Raw genomic sequence first — 21,544 nt, 5'->3', positions numbered from 1 at the left:
AACCACAAGGAGGATAGGATATGACTACAGCTGCTAACTGTAAAAAAGCCAGAAGTCATTGTCAGAACCTGTAACAGTAGCCACTGGAGTCACAGTAAGATGACTAGGTCACATATATGTGGCGTTGTTCTTTGAGGTCTTATTCTTCCCATCACACTGAGCCATTTTACCTCCTGCACTTAGTTCATTTGTTCTGATAGCAAAGGGAGTTAAACTAAATAGGTTGTATAGATTTTTATCAAAATCTAAATTACTAGAATCCGTAGAACAAATTGAAAGGGCTCATACAATAAAACCAAATTAAAAACACATCTGCAGTGTTTGCAGGACTCACTCCAAGACAGTAATTCAAGAGAACATTGCAGTGTCAGACTCTGGAAAATAAATCCAGGGTCTCCATCTCCAAACTGTGTTTAAAGATGGAAATTGAAGTAGATAATCTTATTGCTTTGAACTTTCTTTAAACGAGAAAATATGTTTTTTGCATACCAAATGTGACAGTTTGGGACTATGCCTGGGTCAAATTGTGAATGCCACGTTTTGAGAATGCCATTTTGTGACTATAAACTTCATTGTGACTTTCACTTTGCAGAGTAACCTCTATGCTGGTTCAAGACACGCGGATGACTGTGAAAACTGGTCTAATCTAGACATGGTCAGTAAATTCTGGACAGTGTGTGCTCGTGCTTTGGAGTCACATCATGAGATACCACATCATATTGCGAGGGAGAAAGAAGCAAGCTGAAAGAGGAGATGAGTACTCTAGAAATATAAAACTATGCTTCTTCATTGTAAGGCCCAAATGGTACTTATGTATCATACCTCATAGATTTGTTTTAATATGACTCACTCCCTCTAAAAATAAACCTTGATTTACTAAAACCCAGGGTAGTTTTAAGACTGCTGTACAGAAAGGGGAAGTACTAGCCATGTACTGCTTTTGGGTGTCCGGGGAATGCACCTATCATGCAGATTCACTCATGTGGAGCCTTGGAGCCCCAGATGGTAGCCACCTACTCATGCAGCCCTTCTCTCAGTTTTCTCCCAAATAGCATTTTAGTCCTTTCTGCTCTTTGTTCCATGCATCATAAGCTGGAAAATGATCATTTTAAAATTATGTGGCATCTTAACAAAAAGATAAGTTATACATCTATTTTTGAAGCTGCATAATCATATTATACACAGGCCCCTGCTTAAAAACCCCAAGCCTGAATATCTAGGACCCTATCCTGTGGTGTGCTGAGCACCCAGTTTGTACTGAAGCAATTAAAGTTGAGGATGCTTGGCACCTTGGAGAACAGCGCTCTTACATTCTTGCAATTTGCTGAGTACTAAGCTGATGTTATTGTTTGCTCTTCACTCAATAAAATAGCATGCAGTAGTAGGATATGTGGGTAGAAAAGTCTCAGGCAGGGGCCAAGAGCACTTGCTGTCATTCAACTCAACCACAATGCAAACTGATTCTCTTATTAGTTTATTTAAAGAACGGGATTTCCCCAAAGTTCAAAGTGAGAGCCTGCTGGTCAAACCAAGTTAAATCTATTTCATAATACTGGTTAGTTTTCCATACTGTCTCATTAAACCATGCACCCCACAGCCTTCTAATTTCCACACACTGTTCGGTAAAGCACTCTAGTAAAGGTCAGTTTTAAGTTTTCTTAACAGAACCCCGCTTCACCTCCCACATTCACCTTATATTGTCTGCAGAATGGCAGAAGCAATGACCTGGATAACATATGCTAGAAAACTCATATAGTAGACAACCAGCTGCCATACAATAGGGCTCTGTTTGGCTTGGTACCTAATTCTGAAATTTATTTTGATATGCTCTTTTAGGTAGTGTAATAATTTTTTACCTCCTAACAATTAAAGTCTGAGTGTATATGAGCTGCTCACATAATTGTTTTTCCACTTGACTCCCTGCACCCCTTATCAGCAACTTCAACAAAGGGACTGTGTGTTACATGACTGGTGTTGAATTTGACAAACAAGCACAAACGATCCTCTGAGGAGTCCTTATACCTTTGTCTACACCGGCAACATGCAACACTATCACCACCACATTGTATAAATTTGTCTCATTAGTTAGCATGTTTTCTTTATAAATTCAAAAAAAGTTTCAATTCAGCCTCCAAAACAATAGTGGTAATTGAAACCTTCTAAAGAGACTCAGCATTTTAAAATATAAACATTATCCCAAAACCTTCATCAGAAAAGGTTGCAAATGAAGCTCTCAATTTAGCAAACAAAATTGATGAAATTGGCATGGATTCATTAACTATGCTTCTAATCCAATACATCATGGGAAAGTGGATTTATTAGTATCGACATGTTAGCGTCCAGAATACTTTTGAATCGGTCAATCTTTGAAATAAAAAGGGTTTCAGAGTAGCAGCCGTGCTAGTCTGTATTCGCAAAAAGAAAAGGAGTACTTGTGGCACCTTAGAGGCCAACAAATTTATTTGAGCATAAGCTTTCGTGAGCTACATATCCGATGAAATAAAAAGAAAATTCTGTACAAACCCAAATAATTTTTGTTGTGTTTTTCTTCTTGTCACAGGATCAAAAATACTCTAGTTACCTTCCTTTTTATCCTACACCCTTTATCTATGTAAATCTAGTAAAGTAGGTGTTCAAGTATTAACTCCTTGACAGTGGAGCATTCATTACTAGTTAACTGTTTCATTCTGGAAAACAAATTAGCCTCAAAAGAGTTAACCATGTCTCTAAAAGCTGAAACAGTGTAGCGTCTGTGTTTCAAACATAATCCACAAGCGTTGCCAGTAAAATAAAACAGAACCAATCTGTTTCAGACACTATATTTCTGGCAAGGTTTCCATACTCATTTACTTTAAAAGTTATTAGTTTTTAGTCAACATTATAAGAGCGTGTCAACATTTGTCATGGCAGAAAGCCCCAAATTATTTTTATTAGTTGGCTACTGGTTAAATTGGCCCAGGATTAAAAGTTCTAATAAATATTCCCAAATATTGGAGTTCAGTAGAAAACCACATTCAAGTTCTGTTCCACAGGATATTATAAATACTTAACCTTCAGCAAAATTAAACACACACGGTACAATAGGTTCTCTCTCAGTACAGCAAATATTTCACCTAACAGTAAATTAAGTCATGCCTAGGCAGTGTTTATGCTAGTTTAGAAAGAGAGGAATTTAAAAGTAGCTGTTCCTTGTGAAAACAGAATTAACTTTTCAATCAGTAAGAGCAGATGAGCTAACTCTCTAGGGCCCTATCATCTACAATGCAGTTAAACAGCCCCTTAGCCCAAGCCCCTTAGCTTGAGTTAGCTGACATGGGGCAGCCCTGGGTTTTTAATTGCAATGTAGACATACCCTATGAGATTAACAGCAGAAACATTGATTGATTGGGTGTTCTAACCCATACAATTCTCAGGGCTGGTCTACACTACAAAGTTAGGTTGACCTAGCTAAGTTGCTCTGGTGAGTGAAAAAATGTACACCCCCGAGAGATATAGTTAAACTGACTTAAGCCCTGGTGTAGGCACCACTAGGTTGACAGAAGAATTCTGCATAGGTACCCACTTCTCAGAGAGGCGCATGTACTACAGCAACAGAAGAACCCCTCCCGTCACAAGCATCTACACTATAGCATTTCTAGTGTGGATGTACCCTCAGTAACCAATGGGAATCCTTGGATCAAGCATACAACTCTCAATGGTTGGCTGAGCCTTGAGAACCCACTTTTGGTGTATTTTTATTAGCTGCAGAAGATTTACCTTTGCCTCCCGATAGCTTAGAAATGCTCCAAATTTAAAGCAGTATTCACCCTTGAAGAGCAGCAGGAAGTGGGGAGGGGGAAGGGGATGTACTATAAATGCAGCCTGAGATATTGTTACAGCTATTAGGAACCTACCCTTAATTGCCTACAAAAATCCATCCCAAACTATAGGAAATATATCAACCTGCAAGTACTGCCAGGAAGAGGAGAGGGAGACGAAGAGGAGAGATTGAACTCAAAATGTAATTAATCCATATGATGCACAGACACCGATGCCTTGATTATCAGCTAAACTGCACCCATGGAGCATCTCTGATAGAACTCCGGATCTTTCCTACAAAACCACCAGTTAGCACCACTTGAACCCTCCCCCCCCCCCCCCAATCTGTGGTAGTAGTAGGTGTGTTATCCTTGTAAGAAGATAGAAACGGCCATACTGGGTCAGACCAATGGGTCATCTAGCTCAGAATCCTGTCACTGACAGTGGCCAGATGCTGCAGAGGGAATCAACACAACAGGACAATTTGGAGCGATCCATCTGCTGTTGTGCAGTCTCAGTTTCTGGCAATTGGAGGTTTAAGGACACATGGAGCATGGGATTGCATTCCTGACCATCTGCACTAATAGCTATTGATGGACCTTTCCTCCATGAATTTATCTAATTCTTTTTTTAACCTAGTTATACTTTTGGCTTTCAGAGCATCCCATGGAAATGAGTTTGACAGGTTGGTTGTGCATTCTGTGAAGAAATATTTCCTTGTTTGCTTTAAACTTGCTACCTATTAGTGCCAGTGTTCATATATAATGAACTAGTAAATTACAATAATCCAGAGTCAATTGTACTTGAGTAATGTGTTATAAAGCAGGGGTTCTCAATGTTTTTCTTTCTGAAGCTCCCCCCACCCCCATATGTTATTAAAAACTCCACGGCCCCACTGTGCCACAACTACTGTTTTTCTGCATATAAAAATCCAGGGACAGTGTTAGGGAGTAGCAAGCAGGGCAATTGCCTGGTGCCCCACACCACGGGGGGTGGCCTGCAAAGCTAAGTTGTTCAGGCTTCGGCTTCAGCCCCAGGTGACAGGGCTTGGGGCTCTGGGTTTCAGCCCCGCATGACGGGGCTTCGGCTTTCTGCCCTGAGCCCCAGTGAGTCTAACACTGGCCTTGCTCGGTGGACCCCCTGAAACCTGCTTGCAGCCCCCCAGGAGGCCCCAGACTCCTTATTCAGAGCTGCTGTTATAAAGGATGGTGTGGGGAGCTACATGGGAAGGTTGATTGGCCAGGTAAAAAAAGAGGAGGTGGAACAGCCTTAGCAGAAGGAAACAAATCAGTGGCAGGGCAGGGGCTGAAACACATCATTCCTCCACCACCAGAGACTAGGCCCCATCCTATAGGAGCTGTTGCCTCATCAGCATCTCGAAAATCGTGGATCCGGAATCCTTAAAGGAGGCAGCAGTTATAAAAGATCCTGAATACAAAACCATTAAAGTATTTCAGCAGCACAAGGCTAAGCTGAAACAACTTTCTTTGAGCTGCCTTTCACTTCTGCAATTGAGAGCGTATCTGGCTCTAACATGAGCAGAGACATCAATAGATTCACTTGCAACTAGAAAATGGAGGAGAGTTTGCAGAATAAACAAAACATCAAGGTGAATTAAAATGAGTAACAGAAAATTTTAAACTCACACAAATAACGTAGAGCTGATTGAATTACAAAACTTCCAAATGCAGTTCCTCTAGTGAAGAGCTGCTTGTAAAGGCCACAGGAGAAAGGCCTTTTCCATACTGAAACAAATTAGATGTGAAGCTGGAATGTCAGCTCACAAACATTATAAGATGAGCTACTAAAATAAGAATATAAAAAGCTGTTTGTTTCAAACTGGGAATAGGCAGAATAGATCAGCAATTCTAAGTGTGATGAGAGAAATTAGTTTACAGCAATTGCTGTTCATACTGGGACTACAGTTATCTAAAAATCTATTCAAAATAGGACTGCTGATATTTCACAAGGAAGTATGGAAGAGAAAAATAATACTTTCATCTAGATCATGTTTCCCCTGTGAGCAGATGTCCTAAATTTACCAGAATTGTCCCAGTTTGGTGGGGAATCTCTTGTGTCTCAGGCAGCTGCCCCCAGATTTTATTCCTGTTTTATGAAGGTCAGCCTGCTAGCAATATAGCATCTTCTTCCCATCTCCCCCAGCTCTTCATCTCTGCAGCTCCTCACAAATACTCCTGGCTCCCCTCCCTCTGGCTTTCTACCCACTCACTACCTTAACACTGTGTGTTGACCCAGAGAGGCAGGGGTGCCGGAATAGAGGGAGCCAGGGACCATGGTTGCCAATTTTGCTCGAACACGTTCCTGGAGGTTTCCTCACATGACATAATCTTTAAATAAAAGATTGAGACTTCTGGCCAATCCTGGAGGTTTGGCACTCTTATGCCATAGCCCTCCCACTTTTCTGCAGGGGCCCCGCCCCCCAGCTATGGAGCGCCTAGGTAGGAGAGGCTAGGCAGCTGTGGAGCACCATGCCACAGACCCTCCACCTGCCGGGGCAGGGGAGTTGAAAGCAGTCCTGGGCCCATGCTCCCCTCCCCCAGGGCAGGAGGGTCTGCAGCTCCCCACATGTGGCTCTGGGGATGCAGCCCAGCCACGTTAAGAGCCATGTGAGCAGCTGTGGGGACCCGGGGACCCTCCACCTGCCATGGGCGGGGGACCCCGCAGGGCAGAGACACAGACAGGGGCTGCTATTGAACCCCGCCCCCTCCCCGGGGCAGATGGAGGGTCCACAGCCCCCGGCCCACTTCAGCTTCTGGCTTCAGGTAGAAGAGGAAGGGTGGGGAGGCCTGGCCCCCCCCACTTTTGGGCATGCTCTGCCACCCCTGCCCAGAAGCCTCTGTGCTGGGCCTCACATGTAATGCCCATCAATCTACCACTTTCTCACTGGATCAAGCATGCTCCTGAGCAATGGAGTGTGAGGTGTCCCAAACTGTATTGTAGTACACAATAGCATAGAGGGACAAAAGAAAGCACATCTGGGCCCAGTACCAGGATATCTGGGTCTAAGAATATTGTTACAGGACAGAAAGTATAAGGACTTGCATAGGAAGCTAGAAAACCCTGGAAGAGAAGGAAAGTAATTGGGTGGGGAGAGAATAAGCATCCCTCATGCCAACAGGTCTCTCCAAAAGCTATTTCAGTCCCTTACCGTAGTAATGAGCCTCAGATTGACCCACCCACCACCTCTGAGCCTAAACTCTGCCCATGAATCTCCCTCCCATAAGAAAGTTGTACACTCTCTTTAGAAAGAGAGATTTTCTGAACAGTCCAAATAAACTTCATCTAATTTCAATTAAAACAAACCTTAAATGAGGGGCAGAGCAGTGTCATGGATTAAGTTTGAGGGTTGCAGCCAGGAATTCCTGTGTTCCAGTTCTGGCTTTGCCACTTACTTGCTTTGTGATCTGATACACATCATTTAACCTTGGTTTCCCCATCAGTAAGATAGAGAAAATAGTACTCCCTTACCTCACAGGAAGTGTTGTGTAGATTAATTTGTATCTGTCCAGTGCCTTGAAGATCAACTGTGCTACATTAAGTACTAAACAAATATCTTGGTTTTGCTTTTGAAAAAATACAACCACAGCTTACTTTTGTTAAAGTTTTGTGAAGCTGTTACAAAAAGCGGTAAAGAAAGCCAATAAAAGATTCTAGAGAAGACAAGAATTGTGTTTGTAACGAGATGAAAGAAAAAAAAAATCTGCTTACTCCTGAGCTAAACTATTTATATTACAAAAGGCCAAAGGGGCACATTTGTTTTCTAGAATAAAACAGCCTAGTAACTTCACTGAGGCTCTTCTCTACATAGAGTAGTACTCTTACTGCATAATATGGTAAGTAGTTTCAATGGGGCAAATGAAAATATTTTTATAAAGCCTTCATATAGTCAAAATTTGCTTGTGGCACAGTTTAGAAGCTGGTTGGAAGACTTGCAGTTTAATCCTCATTCTAGGTGAGCACTGCCATGTCCAATGCTGCACATACACTCCATTTTATTTATAAATTAGTCATTTGAAATTTGTGCACATTCACTAGTGCGCTGCCTCTGCTTAAAATAGTCTCATGATTTTCAAAGTGGGCCTGCTATCTCATGCACAAAAGTGATCATTATGGGCCTGATCCAAAGCCCACTGAAGTCAATAGATGTCTTTACACTGAATTCAGCAGGCTCAGGCCCTACACAAGCCCTACACAGCAGCTACACTTAGAGATAGGTGTCTTCCACTGTTAAAAGGTCCAATACAGAACAAAAGAGCTGCCAGTCACTATAGGAAATGTTGACCCTCAGAAATTATAAAAGCATATGCCATGGCATGCATGGGATATACAAGCTACATCAGTATTGATAGGTGATACAGTTACACAGTCAACTGCCTCCAAATGCTAAAGCATCTCTCTCCTCTTGGGTGTCCCAAAAGGGTCAGTTCAGTGACAGACTCAAGGAGGCTAGCCCATGGAGGATTCTAAGTGACCCACATTAAAATTCTGCTACCAAATTGAATGCCAGGTCAGAGTGATTTCTCTTTCTCCACTGGACTTAACCCTAACCTCTGCAAACTGCTAGATCTGACAAAGATGTAAGTATTATTACTAATTGTATTATGGTAGTACATGGGGACAACAATCAGGATAGGGGTCCCATTGTCCTAGGTGCTGTACAAACAAAGTAGGAGGAGAGTCACCTTCCCTGAATGGCACACATTCTGACTCATTGGGCTTGGAAGTTAACACATTTTTAAAGGTTTCAGAGTAACAGCCGTGTTAGTCTGTATTCGCAAAAAGAAATGGAGTACTTGTGGCACCTTAGAGACTAACCAATTTATTTGAGCATGAGCTTTCGTGAGCTACAGCTCACTTCATCAGATGCATACTGTGGAAACTGCAGCAGACTTTATATATACACAGAGAATATGAAACAATACCTCCTCCCACCCCACTGTCCTGCTGGTAATAGCTTATCTAAAGTAATCGTCAGGTTAGGCCATTTCCAGCACAAATCCAGGTTTTCTCACCCTCCACCCCCCCACACAAATTCACTCTCCTGCTGGTGATAGCCCATCCAAAGTGACAACTCTTTACACAATGTGCATGATAATGAAGTTAGGCCATTTCCTGCACAAATCCAGGTTCTCTCACTCCCTCACCCCCCTCCAAAAACCCACCCCCATACACACACAGACTCACTCTCCTGCTGGTAATAGCTCGTCCAAACTGACCACTCTCCAAGTTTAAATCCAAGTTAAACCAGAACATCGGGGCGGGGGGGGATAGGAAAAAACAAGAGGAAATAGGCTACCTTGCATAATGACTTAGCCACTCCCAGTCTCTATTTAAGCCTAAATTAATAGTATCCAATTTGCAAATGAATTCCAATTCAGCAGTTTCTCGCTGGAGTCTGGATTTGAAGTTCTTTTGTTTTAAGATAGCGACCTTCATGTCTGTGATTGCGTGACCAGAGAGATTGAAGTGTTCTCCGACTGGTTTATGAATGTTATAATTCTTGACATCTGATTTGTGTCCATTTATTCTTTTACGTAGAGACTGTCCAGTTTGACCAATGTACATGGCAGAGGGGCATTGCTGGCACATGATGGCATAAATCACATTGGTGGATGTGCAGGTGAACGAGCCTCTGATAGTGTGGCTGATGTTATTAGGCCCTGTGATGGTGTCCCCTGAATAGATATGTGGGCACAATTGGCAACGGGCTTTGTTGCAAGGATAAGTTCCTGGGTTAGTGGTTCTGTTGTGTGGTATGTGGTTGTCGGTGAGTATTTGCCTTTGCAATGCAGAAGATGATACCTAAGACTTAAAATACCCCAGTGGAAGAATACCCCCAAAACTTCATTACAGAGTCTCAGTCCTCACCTTCTTTTAGAGTTCACAGGCTAAACAATGCAATATATGCAGTAAGCATTTAGGAACCAAGTATAAACATTTCTAACAAAGTACACCTAATATGAGTTGGACAGTTGAGCAATGTGGTGCCCTGATTTGTGGCTGAGAAAGCATTTTTATGTAAATGAAACAGCTAATACCAATCCCTTACCCTTCTTCTTTGTGAGCACACGAGCCCCTTGTGTATAGATTTATCACAAAGTAAGGGGGACATTTTTGTGGGAGCCCCTGGTTAAAATATTGGCACCATGAAACTGGTTTGGTCCTTGACCTTTTACCCTTTCTTATCTGACTCTACTTCTGTCTTGAACCTCAGCCACCCCATTCACTCTGATGTTGCTCAGTCTACTCAAAGGACTTTATCAGGAGTTTGGTCTCCGTAAGCAGTGTAGAATGGTGCTCCTAGCATTTAATTTGCTTTATTTAATACATCAAGTCCTCACTGTATGTAAATGTACAGTCCCAAGCAAGCTGAAGGTTTCTCAATAAACAAACAAAAAGTTATTTTTATGGACAACTGCAGCAGAGAGTGCAGCAGGGCCCCCTTGGCTTCTGCGCCTGCTAGGTTCACAAAGTCACTCTGAGATCCTGAGTTTTGCAACCACTGGTGCACTTTATTCTTCAGCTTGTTCCCACCACTGTTTCACCACGTACAGGTAACCCTTCACCATCTGCAGGCAGGAGGGAGGAGAAAGGAGAGAGAGCTACCTCCCTGCTTCCATTCCCTGCCTTTTTCTCTTTCCTCCTGCTCTCCCTTGGCTTCCTTCCCCTGAGGCTTTTATACAACCCCAGGCTAATTAAGTAGCAGCTATCTCTGCCTCCCCAGTTAGGGCCAGGTTACCTCCAGCCTGCTCTAATTTGTTCCCCTAACGAGGAGCGGATGTGACAGAGGGCTGGATCTACAACCCTTTGCCCAGCTCCCTGTCACAACAAATTTTTACCATTTGTTGAAAGAATAGAAGAGCTGCAAATTAAGCTAGGAATCAATGATGAAAAGGATCCCTATATTTTAAGGATTGTTCTTTTTTAAATTAAATTGCCGAATTTCATGTCTTCAAAAGAAAAGTGGCGGGAAAAACTTAAAAAACATGTTCAAAAGCACCATTTTGCAGAAAGTCTCTTACATAATTTGAGCACAATTTGTGCAAAAAGCCTGAGGTTTATTTCAATACTTATGGACTTTCTTACCACAACCCCAAGACAAAGGATCTTCCTTTGTTCTCTCTAAAATGCTGTTAGTAATTTCATTCAGGCATATCTCATGTATTTTAACTGTTAAGTCAAGAAAGTTAATGCAACACAAAGGTCAATGGTGCTAAGAAAAAACAACCCCGATTCATTTTGAAGTTAGCATTTCATCACTTTTTACTCTTTTACGATTTACTGGCCAGATCCTAAAACCAGTCAGCCTGTGATAAGGTCCAGAAAATCCACCATGTCCAGGAAGAACTCAAGCAACTCCCGGCAGAGGCAAAGAAGGCTTACAAACAACATGCGGACCGCAAAAGACAGAAGGGGCTGGAATTCAACACAGGCCAGAAGGTTTGGCTATCAACCAAACATCTCCACACCAGTAGATCATCCCATAAACTAGAGCACCAATATCTCATACAGTTTCAGATTTGTCAGCTAATTAGCACTGTCCCCATTAAACTCTGTTTGCACAGGTCACTCAAAATACACCGCATTTTCCACATCTCCCATCAGAAGCCCTTCATAGAAAACATTTCCAGGCCAAATGCAACCACTCTCTGACACCTGCCAAGGTCCAGGTCCATGAAGACCCCATGATCAAGCAGATAAATTACATTCTTCTTCGAGTGATTGCACATGTGCATGCCACTGTAGGAAGTTTTTTCTCTCAGTGGTACCCATCAGGGCAGCTCAAGTGCCCTCTGGTGTCTCGCACTCATAGCACCGGTATAAAGGGCCCAGACAACCCTGCACCCCCGCAGTTCCTTCTTACCGCCCATGACAGTTGCTGGAACTGTTCTCCTTGCTTTGGCAAGTTCTCGGGGATCTTCACTTTCCTATAATTGTATATAGTTCAGTTAGTTGTAAATAGTCAGTTTAGTGTAGTTTGTGTATCTCCGTTAGTTAGGGGAGTTTTGGCTATTACCCCATGCCGAGACATGCCTCGGTCACCAGCTTTCAAGCCCTGTACCTCCTGCAACAAGGCTATGCCCCTGAGCAACCTGCACTGTAGCTGCCTGAAGTGCTTGGCAGAGGCTCAGGTCGAGGACAGCTGCCAGAGCTGCATGAAAAAGGACCAGGAGGCCAGGCTGAAGTTTTTATTTATTTATAGAGGCAGCACTGAGACCTTCCTCCGAGCCAAGCTGGTCGGACTTGGAAACCAAGAACCTCAGTATCCCAGAGAACAGTCCTGGGAACTGAAAAACCACTTACATGCCCCTGATCTAATAGAGGCTTTCCACAAAAGCAACTCAAAAGAGACTTGCCTGGAAATACCATTGGGTCACCAATGTGGGAAATAGGGGGTGACCGAAGGAGCAGCAGGTCTAAAACCTGGATTTGCAGATTCCCCAGGTACAGACAGCCTCCACCTAGTAGCTCTGGCTGTGGAAATACTCAGCAGGTCATGAGCCTTAGGAGCCCATTCACACACCTGCCACTCATGGAGGGCCTAATTGGCAGGACCTTTACAATTTCTTATTCCTCTGGACATATTACTTAAGCATAGGGAAGATACAGGAAGTTCATCTGGGCAACTAGGGAGAACCCCAGCTAGCTGCTGCTACAGACCCTGCTTCCTCATCCTGCTTCTGATTCCTGGTTCCAGACCTTGGCTTTATCCTCCTGGCACTGACCTGGCCTCGAATCCAATCCCTGACTCTAGCCACTAGGCTAGTCACCCATGACCAGACCATACAGCAATCCACCAAGTTCCCCCACATAATTGGATGGAAGAAGCCCCACAGAGCACATCTGGAACCCCCCCACAGGTTCTCCACATTCCTGCCATTTCCCTCCCAGACCTGCATTCATTTTGTCTGACCTCATATGGAGGGGGAGCACAATCTACCCTCAAAGAAAAAAAGTCACTAGTAATTTCCAAATCACTGGTGTGTAAGTTATGTTCTTTTACCAAGGTTAAACCAAATACATATAGAAATCATATCATGCAGCCATGCCAATTACATTATTTCTTTCAGATCAGTCCTGCTGCTGGGATGTAGTGCCAGTATCTGGTCAGTAATTCGAAGAACTGAAGTTCTTCGTGCTCCATGATTCAGCACCAGCCTCTGCTGGGGATGCACGAGAGAACCACCTGCATTCCCTTCCAATTCCATATTTCAGTTATTCAACTTGGTAACACATTGCTATACCAAATTAGGCATGCAAAAGGGGACATAATATTGTTTTTGTAGTCTTTACAAAGGGGTGTCCATGAAGACGCTAGGCTAAAAATTGGGGAGGAAATAAAGGTGTACATAAGTATTTTGAAGACAAACTTTTATAGTTGTTGGGACATGCTAGCTGCACTCTCAAAGTCCTCTTGTAGATCTGCTTTCAAAACTCTTGATAAACTGCCGTGTAATCATGTCCTCAAATAACACTGTTCATACTGAACAACCATATTGTTCAGGCACTGCTGTTAATAAAAACTCTTCATCAGCCATCACCTGCCATAGCATTATATTATTCTCTGACAGGCAGATTATGCTTCTTTGGGCAAACTACCCTTGTAAAAAATACAGTAATTGGTGCTGCTGTATCAATGGGCTTGACACTGGGCACACTCAGTTTAACATCTGCCTCTGGGCCCTGTCATTTATAGGCATGATATTGGATTTCCCATCCATGTGAACAACATACAGATTTGTTTATTATTTAAGACCACAGATCCTAAGTAGGTTAATTTCATATTGACAAATAGCCTTGCAGACACTAGCATGGCTGATTTAGTTGTCTTCAACTACATTTAGCTAAAACAGAGTTAGTTCTGACAGACTTTCCTTTTGGCTCTATGCCTCAATTCCTGATAAAGATACACTCAGTTAATGATTTCCATGAAGAGAAAGTGCTGTCTTTGATTCTGAGCTGTCCTTTGAACACAGTGCTCACCACATTATTAAGATTTTATGCTATTTGAAAAACCACTGCACCATGTTTATCCTTGTTAGGATCCAAAAGCATTGTTCAGTCTTTTATCTTTTCCAGACCAGACTTTTGTAATGCATTACTTGCCTATTTATCAAGTAGATGGATTAACAAGGTTCAGCTTGTACTGAACTGATTTGCCCATGTACTATACTACGTGGAAAATAATCAGGAACACATATTCTTGACCCTTCTGCACTATTTATTCATAAAATAAAATGACTTTTAAAGATTCTGCTGTTGAACTACACCACTCTATATGGCCAAGGTCAAGTTCCAGTCCCAAAGAGGCAAATACTGATTGCGTGGTTGATGGAACATTTTGTCAATTGTCTCCAAATTATGTAACAAGCAACTACAGTATTTTAAATCTGTAGGATATTGCAGTTTCCCTGTTTCTAAATAGGAAAGAAAAACAAAACATTTGTTTTCTGCTGATTTTTCTAAAGAATCCTTACCGTTTAAGTCTCTTAATATATTCCGCCAACAATTACAATTCTTAAGTTTTTGGTTGTCACTTAAATCTGAAGTCAACATGGCTTGAAAGAAACAGCAGCAGTAAAATTCGTTTCTGACAAAAAAAGCTTTGTCCCAGATCTTATTCTCTCTTCCTCCTTCTCAGAAGGTCAAATATAACTGAATATCTATCCTATAACTGGAAAATATAAATAGCTTACTGGTATCATTTAGATTTCTTTTAAATTCTGTTTATTATAACCCTGCTTTTGTTTTCAGTATATGAAAACCAAGTTAAGATATGATTTACACACAAAGAGAGAGTGCCTCTTGAGAAGCACCTTTACCACCTATTGAAATTACCAACACTGTTGTGCCCAAAAACATTGATCTTGCATGATCGCTGATTAGGATTTGAACAGTTTCAGCTGGCAGTCTCTGTGAAATTAACATACAGACAGGCGATACTCTCTTCTCCGTTCTGTGAATAGGATTTACATTCAACAGCATTCATTAATGACATGATATCAAAGAGCAAGCCTTGACAAAGTGGACACCTAATACCATCTCACTCGGAAAGCAGATCGCTTCCAGAGATGGCATGCAGCCACACCGGCATCCCAAAGTGAGACTAGCTGCATGAACATACACATAGAAGCTAAAGCCTATTGTACTACAGACTGGATATAAAAGTGGGAATGAGGTCTTTATCCAGAACAGAGATATTCATATTTGCAAGAAGCAAGCACAACTTTAGAACTTGCATAAGCAGAAAACCAAACTACCAGAAGAGTGGAAGTATTTTCTCTCTGACCAGGATCTGTTTCAGAAAGGTAGAGACTAAGACACTGGACCAATAGGTGTTGGTTTGTTTGTTTGTTTTGGTGAGTCCCATAGTAGCATCAAAATCTCAGGAACGGTGATATTAAACGCTGAGCCTACTGTGAGCTCTGAAGCGTATGGTCTCCATGCAGCCCCTTGTCTTACTTGTGGTTAAGATCAACTTCCAGAATAGGAAGCGAAAGAGCAGTGACATCCATACTTTCCAGTTAGAATCTTTCTTAGCTCCAATAATGATCATTCCATTGATGTGTGTACACTCACATAACATAGTATTACAGCATTATGAAAGTATATTAGAATTAAGTTGTTCTTGGATCCTTAGCTTTTATTCTGTTACCTAGTTTAAAGTTCTTAGTTTTACTCATAGCTGGAAAGGGATTTGAGGTTATGACTGGTTTTGTTACTTTGTTATCCCCCTTCCTTTTCGTCTAATTATTCCCCTCATGGTCCCTTCCACATCCATAACCAGGAGAGACTGTTGTGCCCATGGGACCAGGATAGAAGGCACACAAGGGAAAACTACTACTTCCTTGGCATGCTCTTCTCTTTCCCCATGGGACTCCAGCTCCACAGATAGGGTGGGGAATGGTTCCTAGAGATTGCACTCAATTTATTTTCTTGAAGAGCAAGTAGCAAACAGAGAAAAGGAAGAAGAAAGGAAAAGCCAGCTAGGGGGTATAAAAAATACTTTAATTTTGTTCATTGTTATCTTGCTGGTCTGTGCCAGAGAAAGGGAAGACCCCATAACTTGTGCGGAAGCAGACCAAACACAGAAAGAATGTTGGATAGTAGTTATGCCAGATCAGACTAATGGTCCATTTACTCCAGTATCATGTCTCTGAGAGTAAACAGTACTGATGATTAAGAGAAAGGTGCAGGAAACCCTGCAGTTGGCAGTTATGGTATAACCTGTTCACAGGAAAATGTTTCCTCCTAATTCCTATTAAATAAAGGTTAGTTTATTCCCTGAAAAATGTCAGTTGATATTCCTTCCAAAACTCATTCTCACGCACTTAATCCTTGTTTTGTGATTATAGAGGATCCCATTATCCATATAAATGTAGACTTTTTTTTTAAATCCTGCTAAGCTCTGGGCCTTAGTGATATCTTGTAGCAGTGAGTTCCATAAGCAAATTGTGCATTGTGTTGAAAGCCAATAAAAGGAAACACTTTTTCAACTAGCTGCTTTTCAGTTCCATTGACTGTCCCTTTGTTCTTGTATTATGAGAAAGCGTTGAGAGAAGTGCCTGACCTAACTTATCTATGCTACTCATTTTGTATATTTATCATGTCCTCCCATATCCATCTTCTCTTTAAAATTAACAGACCCAATCTTTTCAGTCTTTCTACAAACAGAAGCTCTTCCATTTCTCTAGCTGCTCTTGTTGCCAATCTCTGAATCCAATTTTTCCTGTAGATGAAGTAGCATTCGATTCTAGTCACTCTGTGTGGGGGGGTTGCCATTAACATATATATTTTTTTCTATATTATTCTCCATCCTATTCCTTAGTCATACTAACATTTTGTTTGCTTTACAAGAGATTTAACAGCTGTAACAACTCCACTTGATAGAAATTGACAAACTGGCCTCAGAATCCCCAAATTTTTATTTTTCACCTACATCTTCTGTTTGCCACTGACTTGCTGTGTGATAGTGGACAAGTTACTTAACCTGTCTAAGAACACAAAAGAAAAACTAAATTTATTCCAGAAAATGCCAATATTAAGCAGCTATTTTCTCTGTATACTGTAACTCCAAGGTAAAAAGCTACGTATCACAAAGAACAAGTTTCACCATCTTAATGATTACTTATGAAAAGAGGAAAGTGCTTACTGTTAGGGTAAAACTACTTTAAACACTTGGGGGGGACGGGATGTCATAAATGAGTTTGAGATAGTATCTTTAGAGCAGACAGCATAGAGGGTAAAAGCTATTTTATATGCATCTTTTACACTTCATACAGTAAGTACATTTTTGACTAATTAGAGTGACAGGTAAAATATTACATACAGACTTTAAATATATTCAATGCACTAAAATACATACTTATTTTAAACACATACACAAAACTGTAGACATGCACACACGGAGCCATACAGCACTTACTGGTATTTTTTAAAATGTTCACAAAAAGTGTTAAAAGAATGTTATTCAGATGGGGGGATAATGTTTACATGGACATGTGAATTCTGACTTTAAGAACACCTGCATCAAAAAACCTATTCTAACTTCACAGATTCTAGTTCAGAAGGCAAAGTTGATGCAAGTGTTGGGTGACAAACAAGCTTCATGTCAGCAACTCACACCAAGCAATAGCTTTTCAAGGCTAAGCATACAGCTAACTGCTTTGCTAATGCAGTAATACAAAATAATGGCAGAAGGCGCCCAATAGCCTTGGTTAGATTCACTGTAAATGCTGTGAGCTTAACCACAGAGTTAGTGAACAAGAGAATTCTGTCCATGTTGAAAAACTTTAAAGGAATGGGCTGCATGTCTATTCCTGTAAATGCTTTCTCCAAAATGTGTGTTTTGTTTTTTTACCCACCCTTATGACTGGGGAGGGAAGGGATGGGAGGGAAGAGACAGATTTTCTCAATATTGTATAGCAGGACCAACAAAGGGATGTTCAACAAATGCTGCTTTATTTTTCCCCCCCACAATGCTGCAAGTCTGCTGTAGTCTAAGCAAACAGCATTTTTCAGACTGGCAGTATAAGGAGCATTTTCTTGTTTATATAAATCTAAGACTATTGACCTGATTAAAGCTATTGCATTTCATAATCTTAATTAGTCACATCTATTGAAAGATATATCCCTATGCTCTAGGCTTTTGTTTGAATATACAGCAGTTGAGATTTTACTTTCTTTGAAATTTGATATGTTTGCCTATGGTAATGATTATATACCACCTGTTAAAAAGCAGGTTACAACTTTTATTTTAAATGAATATTTGACAGTTTTGTTCCTTTATACAAAACTGCACATTCCCACCAAAAAAAACCTAAGATAGATTTACTTAGTATTAGTTAGTAAATGGGCTCTGAATTAATGCAAAACATTTTGCAATATGGGTGACTATGGGGATTATGAGATTTCATGGTCCATAAATAATTAAACCAGCACTACGTAAAAAAACAAGCAAGGGTTTCCTGTACTCAGGGTTTCTTGACTTGGTTAATTTGATCACAATAGAAAATATTATTCTATCATGTGTATATTTGCTAAAAGGCCCCTAAATATCACAACTGTAATAATGTCAAATACTCTCACACATATAAAAGTACACTGACAAGTAAAAGTAAAGTATGTTCTTATTGGCTCTTAAGCTACACCAACTGTTTAAACAAGGTGACATGGCTGGACTTCTTTCAGTTTGGATCAGTTTAACTGACTATTGGAAGCAATCATCTTTGATGCATTCATACTAACCATGCGAAATTTAGCAATCTGCCTTCAAATTACTATGGAAACAGACCTAATGAAAATGCATATATTAAGTGATAAGAGTCCCAAAGACAAGTTTTTCTCCCCCTTCCTCCAGCTGGGCCTAATCCTTAAAGTCACTGTTCTCTTTGACAAAAAGGCACACAAAGAAGACTAAACATTAATCTGGAGTATAAAATATTGGAATATTAAATGAACACTACCTGTGTTAAATTCAAACCTTTTGCAACACTTTGTAAATAATAAACTATGTAGTCAATTTTTTTTCTTAATCCCACATTTAAAAATATCCCTCATCTTAGCAGCATTCATTTTTCATTGATTAGAGGGTCAGATTAATTAATTTGACACAATTAATATTAACCCTAGTTAACAGATTAAGTTTTACCATTTACTTATATAGATGCACTTATCCTGATTTCCTCCCCACATCTAATCAGCTACAATTCTAAATTTAGAGAATAAAAATAACTGACATTAGGCATTGGAATATACAAGCCATATATCAGGAAGGGAAATTTCTCAACTGTTAGTTGCAAAGATTAATCTTATTATACAAAAGACTGTTGATAATAAAGAGGGTTTGTCTCACTCCAGACTGCAAATATACGTTCTAGAGAGTAGTGCAGGATGCACAAGACAAATCAAATAAATAGCTATACTTGGCAATTTATATTCAAAGAGTAATCCAGTTTTCCCCAAATATGCAGACTGTTTGGATGATAAAAGCTGCAGAGAAAAAGAGAGAGAACACAGAAAAAGAGAAAACATATCAGCAGACTGCACCTCAGTCTCTTTAGCTGGGCTGGTCACCGTCTGTACTTCCAAGGAGCAATTTGCCCTCTTGACCGCGAAGTAAAAGGGGTAATCCTTGGCCACCATTGTGGCTGCAGGAGCAGCAGTTTCGGATGTCACAGTTGATTCTATCCGAGTGCAAAATTCAAAGAAAGATGAGTCTCCCCTCTACAGCGCCCAGCAGTTTAGTAATTGAAAGACTCTGCACTAGGCTTCTGAAAGCACAGCATAACCTATGCAACTCTTGGTCTCGAATAAGGCAGGAAAAAGACAAGCTCCCAGTGTCAGTTAAGAGTAACGCAACACAGCTTATTACTAAACTAAAACCCGCCCACTGGCCCAGGATGGGGGAGGGGAGTGGGGAGAAATACTCAGCTGAATCAGTGGAAAAGAGCAAATTATTTAAACTTACAGTTAGCTACCAGTGGAAAACACTTAGAGAAAATTATGCTATTTTCAGCAGAACATTACTCCTCTTCTCTCCTACACCTTTACTCACCGCTGGCTATGCGTCATCAACGTTAAATGACACAAATATGAATTTTAACTTGACATTATCCCAGCTTGTTCCTTACAAGATAACTTGCAATTTAATTAGTATCTATTTGTTGGGTCCTCCAGACAGTATAGTATTAACCATCAAATGCACAGATTTATGGCAAGTAACCATAATAATGATTAACAACTTTATTATTGTCCCAAATAAAATCCTAGTTTTATTAATTCCCTATGGATTATGTCAGCTGAATTTATTTTATGTGGTGGGTAAGGGCACTAATTCCAGTCTAGGAGAACGGGTGGGATTAAAAAGTATCATAACATAGCCTCACAGCATGTGATTTTTTTTAGTTATTAGTCCACATTGTTGCTTTTTCCTGTTTGGCAGGGAGTAGGTTTGTTTTCTTTCTAATTATGCTCTGCATCAGTTGTTTAGGAGAGAACTCCCTCCCCCCATTGTAGCAGACTGAGGAAGTGGAAAAGTACCTTTGCCTGATTTGTTATACAGTAGGATTCAGTATATAGGCAGCCAAGCGATTCTGTTTGATCTTTACTACAAAGGTAGTGAAAATTGCCTGAAAAGAGAGAGGAAGTGTCAGTGGCCGTCTTGTTACAAGACGAGTATAGGATCTGCCTGACAAAGGAGACAAGGAAAAAGAACGCTGAGAGTAGGACGTTGTGGGAGGAAGAGAACACTTAAGCGCAGTTTCAGACAAGGAGGAGGAATGCAATAAGGAGATAACTTTATTAGAGAAACTGTGTTTCAGTGGGGTGGGAGGAGGTATTGTTTCATATTCTCTGTGTATATATAAAGTCTGCTGCAGTTTCCACGGTATGCATCTGATGAAGTGAGCTGTAGCTCACCAAAGCTCATGCTCAAATAAATTGGTTAGTCTCTAAGGTGCCACCAGTACTCCTTTTCTTTTTGTGTTTTCAAGGACGGTTATAGGGATACATGCGAATACTGTAATTATTTTCTCCAAAGCTTGATAACAGGTATTTGTGCCTTCAGAATGTAAGCTGTTTGTGGGAATTACTCTTATTTGTTCAGCACATATTACCCACTGTAGAGTGCTGTGTACAGCTATGGGGCTTTATTAATAAATAGTAAAAATAATAAGTAATGGAGAGGTTATGATCATAGTGTTAGCCTGAGAAATTTAGCATTGTGCTAAGGGACCATATGCACATCCAGAAGTAGGAATTTGGTAGGGTGACCAGATGTCCCATTTTTATAGGCACAGTCCCGCTTTTTGGGACTTTTTCCTTTTATAGCACCTATTAGCCCCCCACCCCATTTTTTCCACAGTTGCTATCTGGTCACCCTAGAATTTGGGGTTGTTAATTACTAGTATTCAACTAGGGCCTATTAGGACTACCAGGATATAGTGAGGGCCATTAGCTCATTTAACAAAGAAGCATCTGTAACATTGGAAGGAAAAGGAAAGAGTGATCAGCATAAGATTAAGGTTACACCCTAGTAGTATGCTTAATCTATAATATAAACCAAAAGGCACAGACTACAATGTGTAGATAGTGCAGAAACCTGAGAGCGAGTGTAGTTTATTCAGAAGATTGTTGCAGAAGAGAACAGGCAGTTTTTGTCTATAAAATGTCATACACGCAGTTGGTGTTGTATAAATAATAATCTGATGTATTATAACCCAAA

General features: G+C 40.7%; 1 protein-coding gene across 3 annotated transcripts in view; it reads right to left on the bottom strand.

Annotated features, from left to right (window-relative positions):
- Positions 1-21,544, bottom strand: part of ARHGEF3 (Rho guanine nucleotide exchange factor 3) — a 192,617-nt gene that overhangs the window by 59,158 nt on the left and 111,915 nt on the right. For 2 of the 3 annotated variants that reach the window (XM_077821263.1, XM_077821265.1), the window contains exon 1: positions 19,369-19,589. The exons of the other annotated variant lie outside the window; for it this stretch is intronic. In XM_077821263.1, coding sequence (XP_077677389.1) covers positions 19,369-19,464 — 96 coding nt within the window. In that variant the 5' untranslated portion in view covers positions 19,465-19,589. Of the gene's footprint in view, positions 1-19,368; positions 19,590-21,544 lie in introns of those variants that run through there. 3 annotated transcript variants of the gene reach the window in all.

This window comes from Eretmochelys imbricata, chromosome 7, assembly GCF_965152235.1.
Source record: "Eretmochelys imbricata isolate rEreImb1 chromosome 7, rEreImb1.hap1, whole genome shotgun sequence".
NCBI lineage: Eukaryota > Metazoa > Chordata > Testudines > Cheloniidae > Eretmochelys > Eretmochelys imbricata.
Note: the sequence above shows the minus strand (reverse complement) of the source record. Positions and strands in the feature narration are given on the sequence as shown.